The sequence below is a fragment of the Epinephelus lanceolatus genome, chromosome 6, assembly GCF_041903045.1.
Source record: "Epinephelus lanceolatus isolate andai-2023 chromosome 6, ASM4190304v1, whole genome shotgun sequence".
Lineage (NCBI taxonomy): Eukaryota > Metazoa > Chordata > Actinopteri > Perciformes > Serranidae > Epinephelus > Epinephelus lanceolatus.
In genome coordinates this window covers 6,574,398-6,591,298 of record NC_135739.1, presented here as the reverse complement: position 1 = coordinate 6,591,298, position 16,901 = coordinate 6,574,398, and the positions used below count along the sequence as shown (strand labels likewise).

General features: G+C 42.2%; 2 protein-coding genes across 2 annotated transcripts in view; both read right to left on the bottom strand.

Moving 5' to 3' along the window:
• The window catches only part of cdh24a (cadherin 24, type 2a), a 33,119-nt gene extending 23,749 nt beyond the window's left edge, over window positions 1-9,370 (bottom strand). Inside the window, exons 1-2 of the mRNA XM_033620866.2 lie at window positions 9,246-9,370; window positions 18-858 (exon numbers count right to left, since the gene is read on the bottom strand). Coding sequence (XP_033476757.2) covers window positions 18-665 — 648 coding nt within the window. The 5' untranslated portion in view covers window positions 666-858; window positions 9,246-9,370. The remainder of the gene's footprint in view (window positions 1-17; window positions 859-9,245) is intronic.
• Window positions 9,371-14,847: 5,477 nt separating this feature from the next.
• psmb11b (proteasome 20S subunit beta 11b) lies at window positions 14,848-16,506 on the bottom strand. Its single transcript, XM_078169137.1, has one exon. The coding sequence runs from the start codon at window positions 16,504-16,506 to the stop codon at window positions 15,337-15,339; it is 1,170 nt and encodes a 389-aa protein (XP_078025263.1). The 3' UTR covers window positions 14,848-15,336.
• Window positions 16,507-16,901: the final 395 nt, after the last annotated feature.

The following is a 16,901-nucleotide window of genomic DNA, read 5'->3' as shown; positions in this document are numbered from 1 at the left end:
ATGATTTCACAGCTTACCCGCCCAATGAGCACAGGCTCAGGCCCTCTGTACTCCTCGATCACAAAGAACTGGTTCCACAGCCAGCTCCTCCGGCGGCGAGAGCGAGGCTCGGACCGCCCGTCTTCAGTCTCCGTGACCCATTTAGAGTGGCCCCATGTTCTCTGGGGCAGAACGTCACCGACACCTGTCTCTAAATGGAGTTCAGGCTGGAGAGCGTGCTCCTTGTCTGAACTCGGCACTTGACTGAGAACATTAATTACACCTTCAGCTTCTCCATTAGTCAAATTGCTTCTTTTCTCGTGGTTCAGAGTGAGTTCAGGGATATGTTTGGGTAATGGGGATTTGGCAGCAGAATTGGAATGTTTAAGTACAGCTGTTTGCCTTGCTATATTGTCCTTAAAGTCCAAATCATTAGGTTTTCTGCCATTTAGTCTAAGAGCCACATTTGGCAGCGTTCTTACATCATCCTCTTCAGTCTGACGCTGGCTTCCCAATTCTTTGAAACTCACAGTTAAGTTATCAATGGACTCTGGCTGAGGTAAAACTTGTTGTCTTTTGCTTGATATCACCTGCAAATCCTGATCTTCCTCTGATAAGCCAACAGTCGCTGAAATGCTTCCCCCGTTCCAGACTAAAAGAAAAAGAAGCACTGTGTGTGCTGCCATTGCTAAGTTTAACTGTGTGTTTCAAAGAATAACCAATGAATGGATGATCAGAAGCACGTTTGCATGATGATCCATCTTGTGTTGTTACACCGTGCGTCTACTCCTGTCTTCAGGTTTCTTCTCCCCAGAGTGAGTCTTCTTCGCCTTCTCTTCTCACATTTCCCCGTGCAGTACACATGCTGCACAGGATCACCTGAGAGAAGAACACATAATTAGTGTGATCTTCATGGAATTCATTATAACGGGGGAAGCAAGTGTTTCAAGATATTGAAGTAGAAAGACAAAGAAAAGTTGATATTTTACTCATTATCTAGCAAATATTTTGAGAGAAATTTATAGATCATTTTTTCCTAGTGTTTGTTGAACAGCTCTGTGTGCTAATCTGAGCTCCCTGCCAGCTGCTGTAAAAATAGCTGTGAGTTTTGCACAGTAACTATGAACATTACGGTCTGATAAGAAATTACCTAAAAAGGAGAATTCCCTTTATACCAGATGCTGTTATTCATATTATTCTCATTGCTGTTGGGACTGCTCTTGTGTGCGAATGCTGTTATTGATCACTCAGGCATTCTCCGAGAGTTAAACGTGGTCTTAAAATTTTTCAATTAATTTGGAGCCCGAGGGGCCTGGCGATGAGGTGGAGCTCAGGTACTTTACTGTCCCTTGTCACACACAATTGCCCGGACATCAGGTGATTGATGTCATCCCTAAAGATGGTGTCCCCATGCCTCAATGCCCAGTAGTGAAAGAAGTTCCCCTTAAGAGATTAATTAGACTCATAAATAATTTAATCAATGACTTGTCCTCATTTCCCAAAAGTTTAATGATCTGCGTTTCGTTAGTATTTGAGTCAGATCCCGGCCATTGATCTTTGAAACTTGATGTACTGAAAAGTGTCAGCAGCTTAACAAGACGGTGGAGCAGCAGTTTTTCCATCCACGTTGTACCTGCATCCATCACTCTGCCTCACCATGCACTGCAATGAATGTAGATTTTCTGACATCTGTTTTCCACCTTTATGCACACATGGAGGCAAGCGTTATCACTGGGGTTGCAGAGGGTCAGAAAATTTACAGGGAGGGGGATATACATAAAAAAAGCAGTAACAGGTCTTTTGGCATGTTCCGGTTTAAAGTATTCCCAATTAACTGAACTGTAGAAAGTTCATTCCCATGTTCCCCAGCTCTGTAGCCCCTTAATAAATCACATAAGACTCTGTACATCCATCTGTCTAATGGTTTTACAGATCTATAAAAATATTTATACTATCTTGTTATTAACTAACACTGTCAGGCTATCTTGGCAGTTAAAACTGCAAAAGCACAAAGGGAAATGGACATTTTAAAAGCAGTTTGAATGGTATAAATCAGTTCAGCCACAATGGAGATGTCAAAGTCTAAAGTCAAGAAAACTGTCTTGCCTGCAAATCTGAGGGCGTAGATTTCAAGGAGTTTAACATCAGTCGGCTATAAGCTGTAGGTGGGCAAGTTCTGAACATTTGACCTAAGAAAAGAAACACTGCTAAGAACATAAAACCATTTCAAAGGTCTCCTTAATGCTTCATATTAAGGGTATATTGAGCTGAGGAACACAGGCACACTCCCATTGTAACCATGCACTGCCTTCAGAAGCGCACTCTTCTGTCACATGCACAGATAACTGGCCAGCATCCCATTAAATAAGAATCCAGTAAAATTATAACCATGCACAGAGCATTCTCCCATCACATGTGCAGCCCACACAAGGTTACTGCACTGTCTGAGCCAAAGTTTTGATTATATTACTGGAGTGAATATATATTGAATTTTTTATGATATTTCAGTCAACCAGTGGATGGTAGCCTAAAGCAAAATACACTTACAAATGCAAAACTTTTGATTTTGCTCCATTTTCTACAGATTCAAGTTAAGGATTTAAGACTTTTTAGGCACACACAAGACTTACTTTGTTAAAATGCGTGATAGTAAGCATTTCTCCTACACCACTTGGTGTGGCACATCAAGATGCTGATTAAACATCATTAGTACACAGGCGTGCATTGGCATGGTTACAGTTAGAGGCCATTCTCAAATTTGCAGTTTGAGCTTTAAAAAAAAAGGAAGACATTTATTAGGATTTCACATTACTAGCACTACAGAAATGCATTTTCTTGCTCCAAAGAATCAGTCAGTATATGGTGACTGATCAGGTTGTTGGTTGTGCTCATTGGAGTGTTAGACCACTCTTCTTAATTGAAGTTGCAGGACACTGGCAGGAAGTGGAACATGTTGTCGTACACTCTGATCCAGCACATCCTGAACATCCTCAACAGGTGACATGTCTGGTGAGTCTGCAGGTCATGCAGGAACTGGGATGTTTTCGGCTTCAAGGAACTGTGTGTAGGTCTTTACAACACGGGGTCATGAATTATCGTGCCGCAACATGAGATCACAGCAGCAGCGAATGGTGTCTCAGGATCTCTTCACATTATCTCTGTGCACTCAAATTCAATAAAATGCATCTGTGTTCACTGTTCGTGGCTGATGCCAGTCCATACTATAACCCCACCACCACCATCATAGGGCACTGTTCATAATATTGCCACTGGAAAACTTGACCAGCTGCCCACTCAACACCACAGCAACAAGACTCAAGTGCCACAGGTGCAAAGGTGAGCACTTAAGTCAGTCAGAACCATGAACTGCAGTCGGGTCAAGACCCTGCTGAGGACAATGAGCTTACAAACAAGCTTCTCCGAGACAGTTTCTGCAGAAACAGGAGCAACAGTTGGTTTGTGCACAAACCAATCATGGTCTCAGATGATGTTGCAGGCGAAAACACTGGATGCTGACATCCTGACCTGGTGTGGTTAACCATGGTGGACTGAGGTACTGCCAAATTCACAGAAACAACTCTGGAGATGACTCATGGTAAAAATGAAATAAACATTCAGTTAACAGGCGACTGCTCTGATGGATATCCCTGCAGTCAGCATGCAAATGGCACACTCCTTAAGAATTTATGACATCTGTGGCATTGTGTTGTGAAATGAAACTGTATATTTGAAAGTGGCCTTTTATTGCGATAGGCCACACCTGTCAGTTGGATGGATTATCATGGAAAAGGAGAGGTGCTCACTTACATGATTTAAACAAACTTGCAACTGACATTTGAGAGAACTATTGAGAGAATAAAATAAGTCTCAGATCTTGAAATTAAATCTGTTAAAAAAGGGAGCAAAAATGAAAGTGTTGCACTTAAAGTTTTGTTCAGAATAACTTAACACCTCATTATTTTTTGCTTGCTAACCATGTGGGATGTAGCTTGACTCACTGAGCATGCTAACTGAGGATTTTTAAAGGTCCAGTGTGAAGGATTTAGGAGGATATATTGGCAGAAATGGAGTATAATATTATAAGTATGTTTTCTTCAGTGTAGAATTTCCTAAAAATAAGGATCATAATGTTTATATTACCTTAGAATGAACTGTAGACATAGAGAACAGTTCCTCGTCTACTGAGGTCATCATGTTACACTGCTATTCTACAGTAGCCCAGAACAGACAAACAAACACTGGCTCTAGATAAGGACATTCGTGTTTTCGCTGTGGCCACCTTAGTTAGCAGCCCTTCCATTACGAGAGCGAAGGAAAAGCACAGACTGCACACATTCACAGGTGCTGGGCTAGTGGCCCATCTCCGACATACCAACTACTTGGAACTACTTTATTCAGTGTTTCTACCAGTTTTAATCACCTGGTCTGTTTGTTTTAGAGAGGAGGAGACCTCTGCGGATAATTTGGGTCACAGTAAAAACCTCCTGAACAATTAAAACACTAAAGGAATCCTAACAGAGAGAAGGTTCAGCTGGTTGCAATCAGCAATTGTCACTGCTAGATGGCACTAAATCTCCCCAAATCTTACACACTGCTCCTTAATTATCCTTTAGTCAACTTCCTAGCCAGCTAACATAACACACAACTCATTTCACACTGTATATATTTGGCAAATTATAGATTTACTTGGCAAATTAATGGATTATATCTGCTTGTGATTTAGCAAATTGTTTTTTTCTATCAGCTTATGACAGCCTGAGCAATTAACCCCTATATTCTCGTTATTCCCGTTATTTATCATTAATTTCCCTAAATTCCCACAGCAAGTTTTCACCTTCCCAGAATTCTGCCTTCCCTGTTTGGACAAACTGTCCCCAATAAACTGGTCATAAGTCTGGTGTGTGTCCCCTTAGGTAACCTAAGTCATACCCCCCACCCACACACAGAGTGCATGAGTCATAGGTACACAGGGATGTGGTCTTCAAACAAATTTAAATAAAGTTTTCATGAACACATCTCTCTTTTGAACAGATTGAAGAGTGAAATATTCAGGCTTTGAAAATCCTCAAAAGCTAAAGAGATTTTCCTGCACCGCCTGTGAAGCTATGCAAATGATCAATATTGTGGCTAAAGAACATAAATGACATTGTGCATGCTGATAAACCTCTGGCCTTGTCTGTGATCTGACTAAACAAATGTACACTGAAACATGTGCTTTGATTAATTTAGATGCAAATAAGCACCGAGTGGGCCTTAAGCACAAGCCTTTGATGGCACTGTATAATATGAACCATAACATTTTCTGATATACCCAAATTGATATGCTTCATATGAAAGGAAGGACACATGAAAATGAAACCAATGTTCCTTTACACTCCAGATACTGACCTATTTTCCAAAGTCATTAAGTAATTTCTTCTCTATTTACATCAGTTCTTCTTAAAAGGAAATTCATCCTTGAATTGTTTTCAGATTTTACACACCAATTATTAAACATACAGTATGTAATGCTTTATGTTCACCATCTGCATCTGTTTGCCGTCGTCTTAAATTGAGCAAAATACAAGAAGTGTCTCCTCCAAAACACTTTTGTCTTCCTCAGCTATTGTGCATTAGCATAGACTGAGCTCACAGCTTACATTTCTCTCTTCTAGCTTTGCTCCAAAACCACGTTGCCAGCAGAACATGTCATTCATTGTTGTTTGAAGTCTAAGAGTATGAGCGCGCATGAGATATGTGTGAAATGTAAGGCAGGGATAGAGGATGAAAGCGTGAGGACGATTTGCTGTTGCCGGCTCAGAATGGAATGATGAGTGGTGACATAGCTCTAAATTGCAAATCGCTGTTTCAGTCTCACTTCACTCTGCATCGAGTCGCTTCACTGCAACAAGGCTATTTCATTTTTATTAAAAATAGCCTGTGCATGTCAGGCCTTTTACATAGGGAAAAATGGGCGATGAAGGTAGAGAGGGGGTGGTGGTGGCGGTGGTGGTAGAAGTGCCCTGGGAGGGAGGGAGGGAGGGGGGACAGCCCAGCTGCCTTTAACGACCAAGACACGGACAGATTCTGTTCCATTTAAACATCACTGGCTTTCTCTCCTCCTGCCATTCGTCTTAATGCTTATAGACCTCTCATCCATTCTCGCTGCCTCACTCCTGCTCAGTGCACACATGGAAATCTCTTAAGTCTTTCCAAATCAGACCGTTGAGGAGAGGCACACTGTACTCAGCACATCAGTCACCTCATTATAGTCAAAGCTTGACACAGCTTAACCTTAAGTGATACCACGGCGTAAGAGCTGTGCTGAGCAAGTGTTTAGCCGTGTCCTTATTTGTGATATGAAAATGCTTCAGTGCATGGGCACAAATTTTGGGGGGATAGAGGGGACACATTCCTATTAATATTTAGAACATGTGCATCTTCCACTCCAACCAATGAAAACTGAAGTGTAGCAGAGGATTTTCTCTTTTCTTTGACAAAATAAAAGACATTTAGGGACTGTTCGTTATTTAAGAGAGGGAAGGGGGTGATGCAAAACAGGGGAGGCATTTCAAAAAAAAAAAAAAAAGTAAGCTTTTTATTTAGCTTAGAAGAGGGAATTCAACTTTAAATGGTTGTATTTTGTAGGGCTGCCCCTTAGAAGTCAGAGATATCTGATATCTAGTCTTGACAAAAAACCCCTCTTTAGCACCGTTAGCTTGTTTACTATATTACATGACTATTGCGTCATGCTGAACATCCCACTAAAGGCCAAGACACACCCGCGGCGACATATGACGGCGGCGACATATGACGGCGGCGTCATTGACGCGAGTCAAGTGCCGCCTCCAACACACACAAAAAGCGTCGCGCTGCGGGGCGTTAACCGGATTTTTATTGCACACTCCAGTCCACTAGGCTGGGAAGTACAAAATAGCGCTTTTTCAAGGGCGGCGACGCTGGAAAAATAGGACAATAACGTAAAGTGCCGCCTTGCGGCACATCGACGCGCGTCAAGCCGCCGCCGGTGGGGGTTTGTAAATAGAAAATAATGGGGGCGGCTGTTTTGATGCGCGTCGTACACCGCCGGTGTGTTTTGGCCTTTGGACTTTACATCTGACTCAGCTGACATAATTCTAAGTCGTCTTAGTATTTTGTATTTTTTTTAAATACCCTCAGAACCCCAAAACCCACAAGTGGGTTTGAAAGGCATGTTTTCTTTTAAAAATTGCAAAAATAAAACAATTCATCATCAACAGAAACTGTGAGAACAGAAATTATTGTTCATTTTCCATAACTGCTTATTCTGTTGGGGGTCGCAGGGGGCTGGAGCCTATCCCTGCTGACATTGGGCAAGAGGCAGGGTACACCCAGGACAGGTCACCAGACTATCACAGGGCTGACACATAGAGACAGACAACCATTCACATTCACATTTGCACCTACGGACAATCTAGTCACCAATTAACCTAACCTGTGTGGGAGGCTCTGGAGAACCCAGAGAAAACCCACGCTGACACGGGAAGAACATGCAAACACTGCAAGCTCCCCCACCACAAGTTCGAAACAAGAACCCTGTTGCTGTGAGGTGACCATGCTAACCACTGCACCACAGTGCCACCCACAGAATATAGAGAAATAATTTTTCATTTTTCAAGTTCATGAACACATCAAGTGCGACAACCGCTTCCATCAAGAAAGATAATCAAATCTAAGCTTTAGACAGTGATATTTCATCACAATCACTTTAAAAAATGTGTTATGTAAAGTGTTAGTTTGCACTAACCAGATCCTGTAAATACATAAATAAATAAATAAATAAATTTAAACAATTCAGATTTTGTTTTCAACTTTTAGCTTTCAATCAACACAGTGGAAGTTTTAAAAATCTGATCCCAACCACCATGCCAGGTTACTGACATCCTGGCTGCTTTTGGAAAAAAGTCATTATATGCACGTTGCTAATTGGGGCTGTGATGTATGTGTGCTTATCAAATGTTGTTGGTTTGTGTGTGGCTGTAACACACCCATTTTCTGCTGAAGTGCACACAGCTCGTGTGATAATGCAATTTGCATTTTTGCTTAAGAAATTATCTGCTTGTTTTGGTGAGCACTCCCTCTGTGCTGCTCCATTGTTGCATTGGCTCCAATACCTACACTGGATGTGAATGAAAAAATATGAGTGTTAATGGTGGAGGGTGGGTCATGCATTTTCCCCCAGTCCCTCAGGGAGGCTTGAGGAAAAATATTTGTAGCTGCGAGGAGGGTCAAGATAAAAGAAAACAACTCAGCCACCCCGATAAGTAAAGAACAGTCCCTTACATTGCAGACGGATGCAGAAAAGGCTCAAATCGGTGCATAATAATGAACCAAATTCAGTGTTTGATGCTTGAAAATTTCTAATAGAGCCCCCCCATGCCCTTGGTTTCTGTGGTTAATGTGTATATCTGTGTGTGTGTGTGTGTGTGTGTGTGTGTGTGTGAGCAGTTGTAGATGATAATTTCCTCTTTGACATTACATTATGATGTAAACACAGAGGAACATTACATTTCTCAAAGCACATGATGCCTCGTTGCAGCCTCTCTTTGGTAACACAAACCCACGCACACGCACACACGCACACTCACATCTGGACTGCTTATTAGCATATCTAGTACAGATACACTATAAACAGCCCGGAGCGTGACCTTGTCTTGTTAGAGGAAGCCAGAGGAATGACCTACTTGATGCATGTTAATGTGATTTACACACTTGGGCTAACTATTATAATGAATGCGGCGTCCCAAAAATACTGCTGTCGGCAAACTGAGATCCAGCGACCACATCATATTAGCGTCCCCGCGTGAAGGTGCGTGCGGCAGGTGAGCACGGCACGCACTAAATTAAAGAAGAAGAAAAAACGAGCGCGCGCGCACAATCGCAAACGGTACCTCGCCAGAAAATGAGAGGGGAAGCACAGCGTTATCCGAAACCATCTGTCAAACCTTGGCGCTCGTTTGCGTTTCCAAACCTTTCCTCCGAGCCAGCCAGTGTATTATTGCACATGGCACATCTGCTCGCGGCACCAAAAGCTTTGTGCTTGTGTTTATTCAGGAACCAAACTGACAGTCAAACAGTTGGAAACCGCCTCACCTCACCGCTGCTCTCAGCTCCCCCCAAAATATGAGAAATTACAAGAGAGCCGAGGAGTGGAAACTTGTCACGTCTGTGTAGGCGTAAGTGGCTTCACTTCAATAAACTACTGAATCGTGAAGATAAAAAAGTGCTTTAGCAGAGTCGGAGCTTACCGTGTGTTTGCAGCGCTGCTCCGGTGCTTCTCTGGTTTAACGGAGCTGAAATGATCCAACGTGGGAAAGGATGCCGAGGTTCATCTGAGCTCAACGTGAGGTCTGTCCACTTAGCCCAGTCTCTGTTTCTGTGTCTCCCTCCCTCTCTCTCCCCGCTCTGAGTCTCTGCCTCTATCTCTCCTTCCCTCTCTCCATTAGTTTTGAACTATCTCACAGAGACCACAGTCACCCTAAAAGCCTGCTATTTTTGAGGATACACAGTGACCACAGTACCACACAGACACAGCCTGTACCCACACTGACACATTACCATTTCAGCTTGGTTCAGTTTGCTCTGCTAAATGTCCAGCGTGTAGGATTTAAGCAAAAAATATATCTACAGAAATGGGAAATAAAATAATAAATATGTTTTTAGTGTAAAATCACCTGAAAAAAAAACCAAACAAACAAAAAAAAAAACAATTGTGTTTTTGTTACCTTTGAATGAGCTGTTTTATCTACATAGGGAGAGGGTATTCGTCCATGGAGTCTGCTATGTTGCACCACCATGTCTCTATAGTAGCCTAGAATAGACAAATCAAACGTATCCGAATCTGACTACGCTACGATAGGTGGCGATATGGACCTTTTGCTGCTTGACCTATTGCATCACAGACCAAACAACTGGCAAACTAGTTAGCTAGCGGCAAACTGGTACCATGGTGGACAACTATAAAGTTTTTTTTAAGTTTTAAGTTTAAGTTTATTTCCTTTATTAATCCCCCTGAGGAGAAATTCAATGTTTTCACTCTTGCTTGTCAATTATACACAGGTCCGAAAGACACACACGTGCACAAACAGGACCTATACATGCACAAATTGGAGAGATGTCAGAGTGAGGGGGCTGCCCTTGGTGAGGCGCCCCGAGCGGTTGGGGGGTTCGGTGCCTTGCTCAAGGGCACCTCGGCAGTGCCCAAGAGGTGAACTGGCACCTCTCCGGCCACCAGCCTACGCTCCATATTTTGGTCCGGACAGGGACTCGAACAGGCGACCCTCCGGTTCCCAACCCAAGTCCCTATGGACTGCTGCTGCCGCCCCCGGCGGCTACTGCTCTGTAGATTTCATACGTGCTGTACACTCTTAAAGCTGACACAGCATGAACTGGATCTCTTCGTCCGTCCCAAAAGTTGCGGTTCTGGATGTAGATTTCAAAATGTTGTTTTCTGATTCTTCTTCTGTTATGCATTTAATGCTGTTCAACTTTGAGGTCAAGGCTGAGGACAGAAACTTTAGTGCATGCGCAGATAATTTAACTCCTAATCACATTATCTGGGTGTGTTAGTTCGACTTTGAGGAATTCGATTTCGTACGATTACAGTCGGACTAACATGTTAACATGTATTTTAAAAGTCAAGTTTTAGTCGGACTAACACAATGAATCGATTTTCTCTAATGTCATGTAACCGTACTGACTGGCTCTAGATGGAGCCATTCGCATCTTCTCATTGGCCACCACAGTTAGCACGTGCAGCAAGTGCGCCTGGCTTTGAAGCCAATTTTTGTGGTGGCCAAACAGTACTACTGCAGTTTCTCAGGTCTGATTTTTTTTTTAACGTGAAACTGCTTTATTCAGTGTTTTTACCAGTTTAAATCACCAGGTCTGTTTGTTTATCTGCAGATAATTCAACTCCTGGTAACCCCCCCCCCCCCCCCCCCGGAACTGAAAATGTGGAAACAAAAAATAAATCCTCTAAAATATGTCAGTGATTGCATGGAATGGAGCCGAATGTTTCTGGGAAACAGGCCAATCTGTGAGTGCTAGTCAATCAAACATAATCAGCTATCATTGCTAAGTTACTTGCAGTTAATTAGCCACACATTCAACAAGCAACCAACAATGCGCACAAGAATTTTAATGGCCTTGTTCACCTGTATCTGAGCAAATGAGTTGAATCGTGGAAGGTGGTGCTCATGACTGTTTATATCATGTTATATTTGTCAGATAGCTATGTGAAATCTAAAGTTTCAATCTTTCATGTTGTGCTGCATGTGTCATCTTTGATATTAAAACTGTAGTGTACCAAAGTAGTTTAACTGCATTTTAACTACTGTCAAAAATGCTCATCAAAATAAAATTTATTTCAAAAGCGCCCTGGGCACAGTTAGTCCACCCTGATGTTGGCTCCATGGCTACGACCTTACTTCAAAATCATAGCTTGAGTGTCTAATTACCACATTTATGATCATACTTTTCTGGACAACATGCAAATCGTTTAAACCCCTTTAATATTTTCTGGTTTAGCTGTAGCATTCCCTTGAAGCAATCCAGTGTTTTGTAATCTGCTTAAGTATAGCCAGTCTGCATAATCATCCTCAGTACGTTTGCATTTTCCCAGTTGTTCCACTCAGAAGCTGGACCAGAAAATTGGTACTCAAGGATGCATTAAAAGATTACATTTCACCAATAGTGTTCTCCCACTGGCTAGAAACATGTCTCAAATGTATGTCTGTAATTACCCCCTCCCCCCTTTTTCTTCCCACTCTGATAGGATATTTTCTCCAGTGAGTTGAATGGATCGTTCATGATGCGTTTTTCTTGGAAATTAATGATCAATTTAATATACAGTGCATTTCTGTAATTCAGCCTCCCATTAAGTCTTGGCTTTAAGCTGATTTTTATGAGTCATTTCGATTCTTTGTCAGCCTCAGACAATACAATCTAAATTTGTACTTACTAATCCAAATTTCAAGGATGAATGTTCAAAACAACATCATTTCATACTTGTCTAGATTTGGATGCCCAAGATCTAAATATTACACCCAATTTATGTGTTTGGAAAGTACAGATGAGATTTTAGGTAATATATTTTTACATTTTGACGCATCTTATCCCATACCTCCTGGAATAGAATATGTTTGTTTCTCACCCACTTGTTTTGGATATTTTTAATTTGGGAAAAGCAGGGAGGCTTTGAGCCTCTCAATCCTGTGAAAAGTGATCATTCAGTGCAGTCTTGCTTTTCACATCGATGTTTCTTGATCACTTCTGATTTCTGTCTCCTGACTGAAAAAACAAGATCGCCTTTAAACAAGTGGTGGTGAGACAAGTGTTGACTGATATGACTAGAAAGCAAACTTGCAACCCTAAGGTCACTCCTCAGATCCCTTGTACCCAGCTGGATACGGAGGTTTGTCAATGTCAAAACTACTGCGCAAGCACAAAACAAAGCCAAGCCGTAATCAATCTGCTAGTCATGATTTGAGAGCACGCAGGGACAGATTTACAATTGCAAAACATGCTCTGAGCTCCGACTGTGCGAGGGGGCTGTCAAACAATTTTTTGGCAAATTTCTAGCTGTTAGGGTCATATGCTTCCAACATACTTTTAGACGAATGAAAAAAACTAAGCAGATGTACTGATGTAGCTCAGAAGGCAGGGTCTGTGACATTTCTTGGTCAAATCCAGTGGAGTTTGTTCTGCTCTCGGCTGGAGTTTGCATGCGAGGAGAGGAAACTGCCAAATGGAACAAAAAGCTTTGAAGAGGGCAAGCAAAGAAAGCCTTAACGCTCACTGAGTCACAGCTCTTCCTGCAGCCCCAAAACTTTGATTACCATCACAGAACTTACTCTGCACTCCCAAGTCTGCTTAAATCCAGACTACTAAATCATTTCATTTTTTGTTTTCCACTCGCTCAATAATTCTGTCATTAATGAACTTCCAAAGACGAGAATTATGGATGAGGTTGGGGAGGCAGGGAGGCTTTCCCCTCTTACTCCCGCAGCTGCAGTCAATCAGACAGTAGTACTAGTGTAGGTCTGAGAAGACACTCAACTCTCTGATGCTACACTGGAGATGTGCTGGGCATCATCACGCAACCCTGCCTGTAATTTATTTAGTACAGTGGATAATACATAGATGCACACATTAGCCTTTAAAAGCTCAGTCATATATGGAGTTTTGCAAAAACATAAGTTCATTTAGAACGACAACCTTCGGCTCCATATCCTCATAAAATGGTTCTTATTAGGGTAACATTAAGATTTTACTGATACTACAACTCTTATTGATACTATTTTTTAACTACTGAATAATTTCTATAAAATATATTAATGAAAATGAATTCAGACCAGGATTAGCACTGAATATTTTAAATAAAACTAAATGTTGTTTCTACAGCAGCAACAGTAATGTTTACAACAGCAAAGTCACTCTATAAATAAAACTCCTGACATCACAATACTGAGTGAAGTTTAATTTTCATCAGTCAGTATTTGTTATTCCTCCTGTCCTCTGTCCTTCTCTCATGCTGATGTGATTCACAATCTGCAGACACCACTGATAGAGGGAGGAGGGGCTGTTTGTCTCAGCCAGCTGCTATGTTTAAAAGAATTTGTCCATTTTTAAGATAATTGGCAAAATAAGGTAGTTAAACACAGGCAGCTTTTAATTTTGCTTGTTTGTAACAATGTATTACGAGTTGAGTTATGCTTGTGTAAAACAAAGTCAGCAGTGGTAGATGAGAGACTGCAGACAGAGCAGACTGATATATCGCTTTCTACATGTTTATGCTTGTTGAACATGTGTATGGATAAAGTGCTGGCTTTTTACTTGTGAAGGTTTTATTGCACTTACATACAGTAACACGCGCAGTTGTCGTCAACAAGTAATCAAGGTATCATCACTTTCTGTCCACTCTTTGGCAGCCTCTTTGCTCTGCTGTTCACTGACTTTACCTCATGTTGCATTTGTTTGTGTGTGGGTGTATAAATGGCGGATCTCAGTCCCTACACTGAGAGCAGGTGAGAGAATGCAGCCAGGTAATAAATTCAATCAGAACGTTAAAAAGTACACATTAAAGATATAATAAAGTCGGAGCTTATCAATACTATGGTGTTGATAATTTAGCCGTGGGGCCCCTTTAATACCGATACCCATATGTAGTTGTTATGATATCCTACAAAAATGCACACTCAACAGTTAATATATCATTATAGTACAAATTAGCGCCACAAAAATAACATTACGTACTTACCATAAATCTACGCACTTAAAGTAAAGTAACAGAGGTTAGGTTTAGGCAAGTTAAGTTTCTGTGGTTAGGTTTAGGAAATGAAACATGGTGATAAAGTTCACTCAAAGTTTACAGTCACCTCGAGAAAGTCCTGGGGGAAAGTCCTGTGCTTTGTGACCTATCCACGACTCCAACCTGCCTCTTACAGAACTCTTCTCCACTCCCCTTGATGCGTTGCTCATGTGGTCACAGCCTTCCCAAATAAGTGAGTTATACTGGTTCTGATTATATGGGATATGTATGAATTTTGGTGCATTACTTTTTGCAGAAAAGCATACTAAAAGTGCATGAGAACAGCCTCAACTATTTGTAATGTCATAGCATAATTCATATGCTGTAAAGCTTCCTCCCATATGGAAACTTTCAACTCCATACTTCAGCTGTCTTCACTGAAGTTTAAAAAGGCAGGGCTGGACAGTGAGAACGAGGATTAACAGCTCTATACCTTTTGCCCTAATATCCCCTGCAGATTCGTTGTCACTACTAGTATGCTTAATTTACTACCACAGTGCTCAAACAGAATGAACAGGCAAGTTCAGCAAAATTGCATTTATTCATTAATTTATTTAAGTGTCAGAGAAACTTCAGACGAGTTCTGACAGCAGACACAAATCAGTTTTCAACCACCCGTTATTGCTACAGCTAAATTAGCCTCCTTATACAGACTCCAGACATTTAGATTTTTTGGCCGTTCACTGCGGTCCTTTTCTCTGCCTCTCTCTGTGATTCAAACACATGCAGGAGTAGGTTGTAATTATCTCACATAGTTGGAATGATTCATAATGTTTTAACGTCCAAATCAAAATGCCAAGCAGCAGTGTGCTGTTAGAATACATATCATCAGCACAAACAAAACATCAGCTGTTTATTAGAGGGAACGATATGCATGCCCAAATCACTTGAGAAATAGCCTGGAGGATGCAACTGCCTGTCCTGTTCATTAATTCAATATCTGCTGCAAAGATGCCATCATGTCTCTCCAAAATAGTCTCCGATGTTTGCCTTTCTTTTCTCATGCCATTTTTGTTTGTTTCATGTCTTTACTCAGACAAAGTCATATCCCGTCTCTCCCTTCTCTCTTGTCTTTCTTTTTCTCTGTAATATTCCTCTTTTAAATCCTCCCTGCTCCTGCGAGTCCATCCTTTGGAGGAGATGTGATAGATGTCTACACAGTTTCCTGAGTATGCGTCCCTGTGTGTGGCTCGGTACACAGCCTCTCTGGCTATTGATGTGGCCTCGTCCACTGTCAGTCCCCACTGAACCCCTTGGTCTAAAATCGAGTAGGCGTAGGGTGATCCCGAGCCCACAGAGAAGAGCGTTCCCTGCAGGCGAGTGCCATCACTGCACACATAGACCAGACTGGGTCCAGAGAGACTCACTTTCTTTGTTGCAGAAAACTGTTGACCAAGAATAGCTGAGGAAGAGCTCTGATTCTTTGTCTCAGCCAGAGACACCTTTTCCAGGCTGGCATCTATAGACTCTGCAGGATCAGTCATTTGACTCTTTGTTGCTTCTCTACAACTGCTGAGATCACATCCCTGGTCATGGCACACATCTACCTCTCCTCCGTCCCACCCACACAATGTGGCAGCCACACACAGCTCAGTTCCCTTAAACGGATGAAGCATGTGGGAGAGCAATTTGGCAGCTCCTCTTGTGGACAACCGTCGGCCGTGGCGGAGTTGATAGAGCCGTAGTTCGCGAGACAGAATCCGTTTCCAAAGGGCACAATCGGCTGACGTACCCGAAGTAGTACCCACTAAGTGACTGTGAATGGGCAGGATCTTCTGGGAGGCTGGGCACGCCACGAGCCCAGAGCAACTGGAACGAGTGTCTGCTGCAGCCAGCACGCCGCCCTGAAACATGAAAGCCAGGGTGGTGGTGCCGTGAGCCATGGGAAAAGGCAGCGGGACCGACTGAGAGGAGGCCAAAGGAAGGCTTGTGGGCCAGGAGAGCGATGGTGAGATTGAGTCTTGAGATGAGAAGGCGCCGGAGCTTTGGACGGTGCTAATTTGCCCAAACTGTATTGGACTTTCATCCAGGTATTCTGCAACAGGTATGTAAAAATTAAACAGACTTGTACTGCTGCTAAAGGGCAAACCAGTCACATAGTTACAGCCAGTCTTCTTTCCAAAAGGCACCGAAGAACATTCAGTGGTTATACTGTCCAGAAAGAAGTCCTGGAAATTGCACAGGTCCTGTAAAGCCATTGAGCAGGATAATTTCTCTTTCAAATAGCACTCTCAAATCAAGTTCAATAAAAAATATTTGTATCAGCTGTCCACAAAGGTTTGCATGTCATCAGGAGTTGTATACTGTCGGTTTTAGCAGCAGTCCGCCTTTATATAGAGCACAAGATCGCGTTCATTTATGTGTGGTCAGCTAAAACAACCCATCAGCAACAGTTACCAAATCCTCATTCACTTGACTTTGAAGCATCCACAGTCACTAGCCCATGGGTAATTAATTTTGGCTGCTATGTCAGGTTGTTTTTTTCAGATCAGATTTCTTCAAAGTCCTGTGTGGGCGTAGGCCAAAGAGGACGCAGGGTGATGGCAAGGCCTTGGCTCGAGCACATCAAATTAAGTTAGACTCTGAGCTTTGA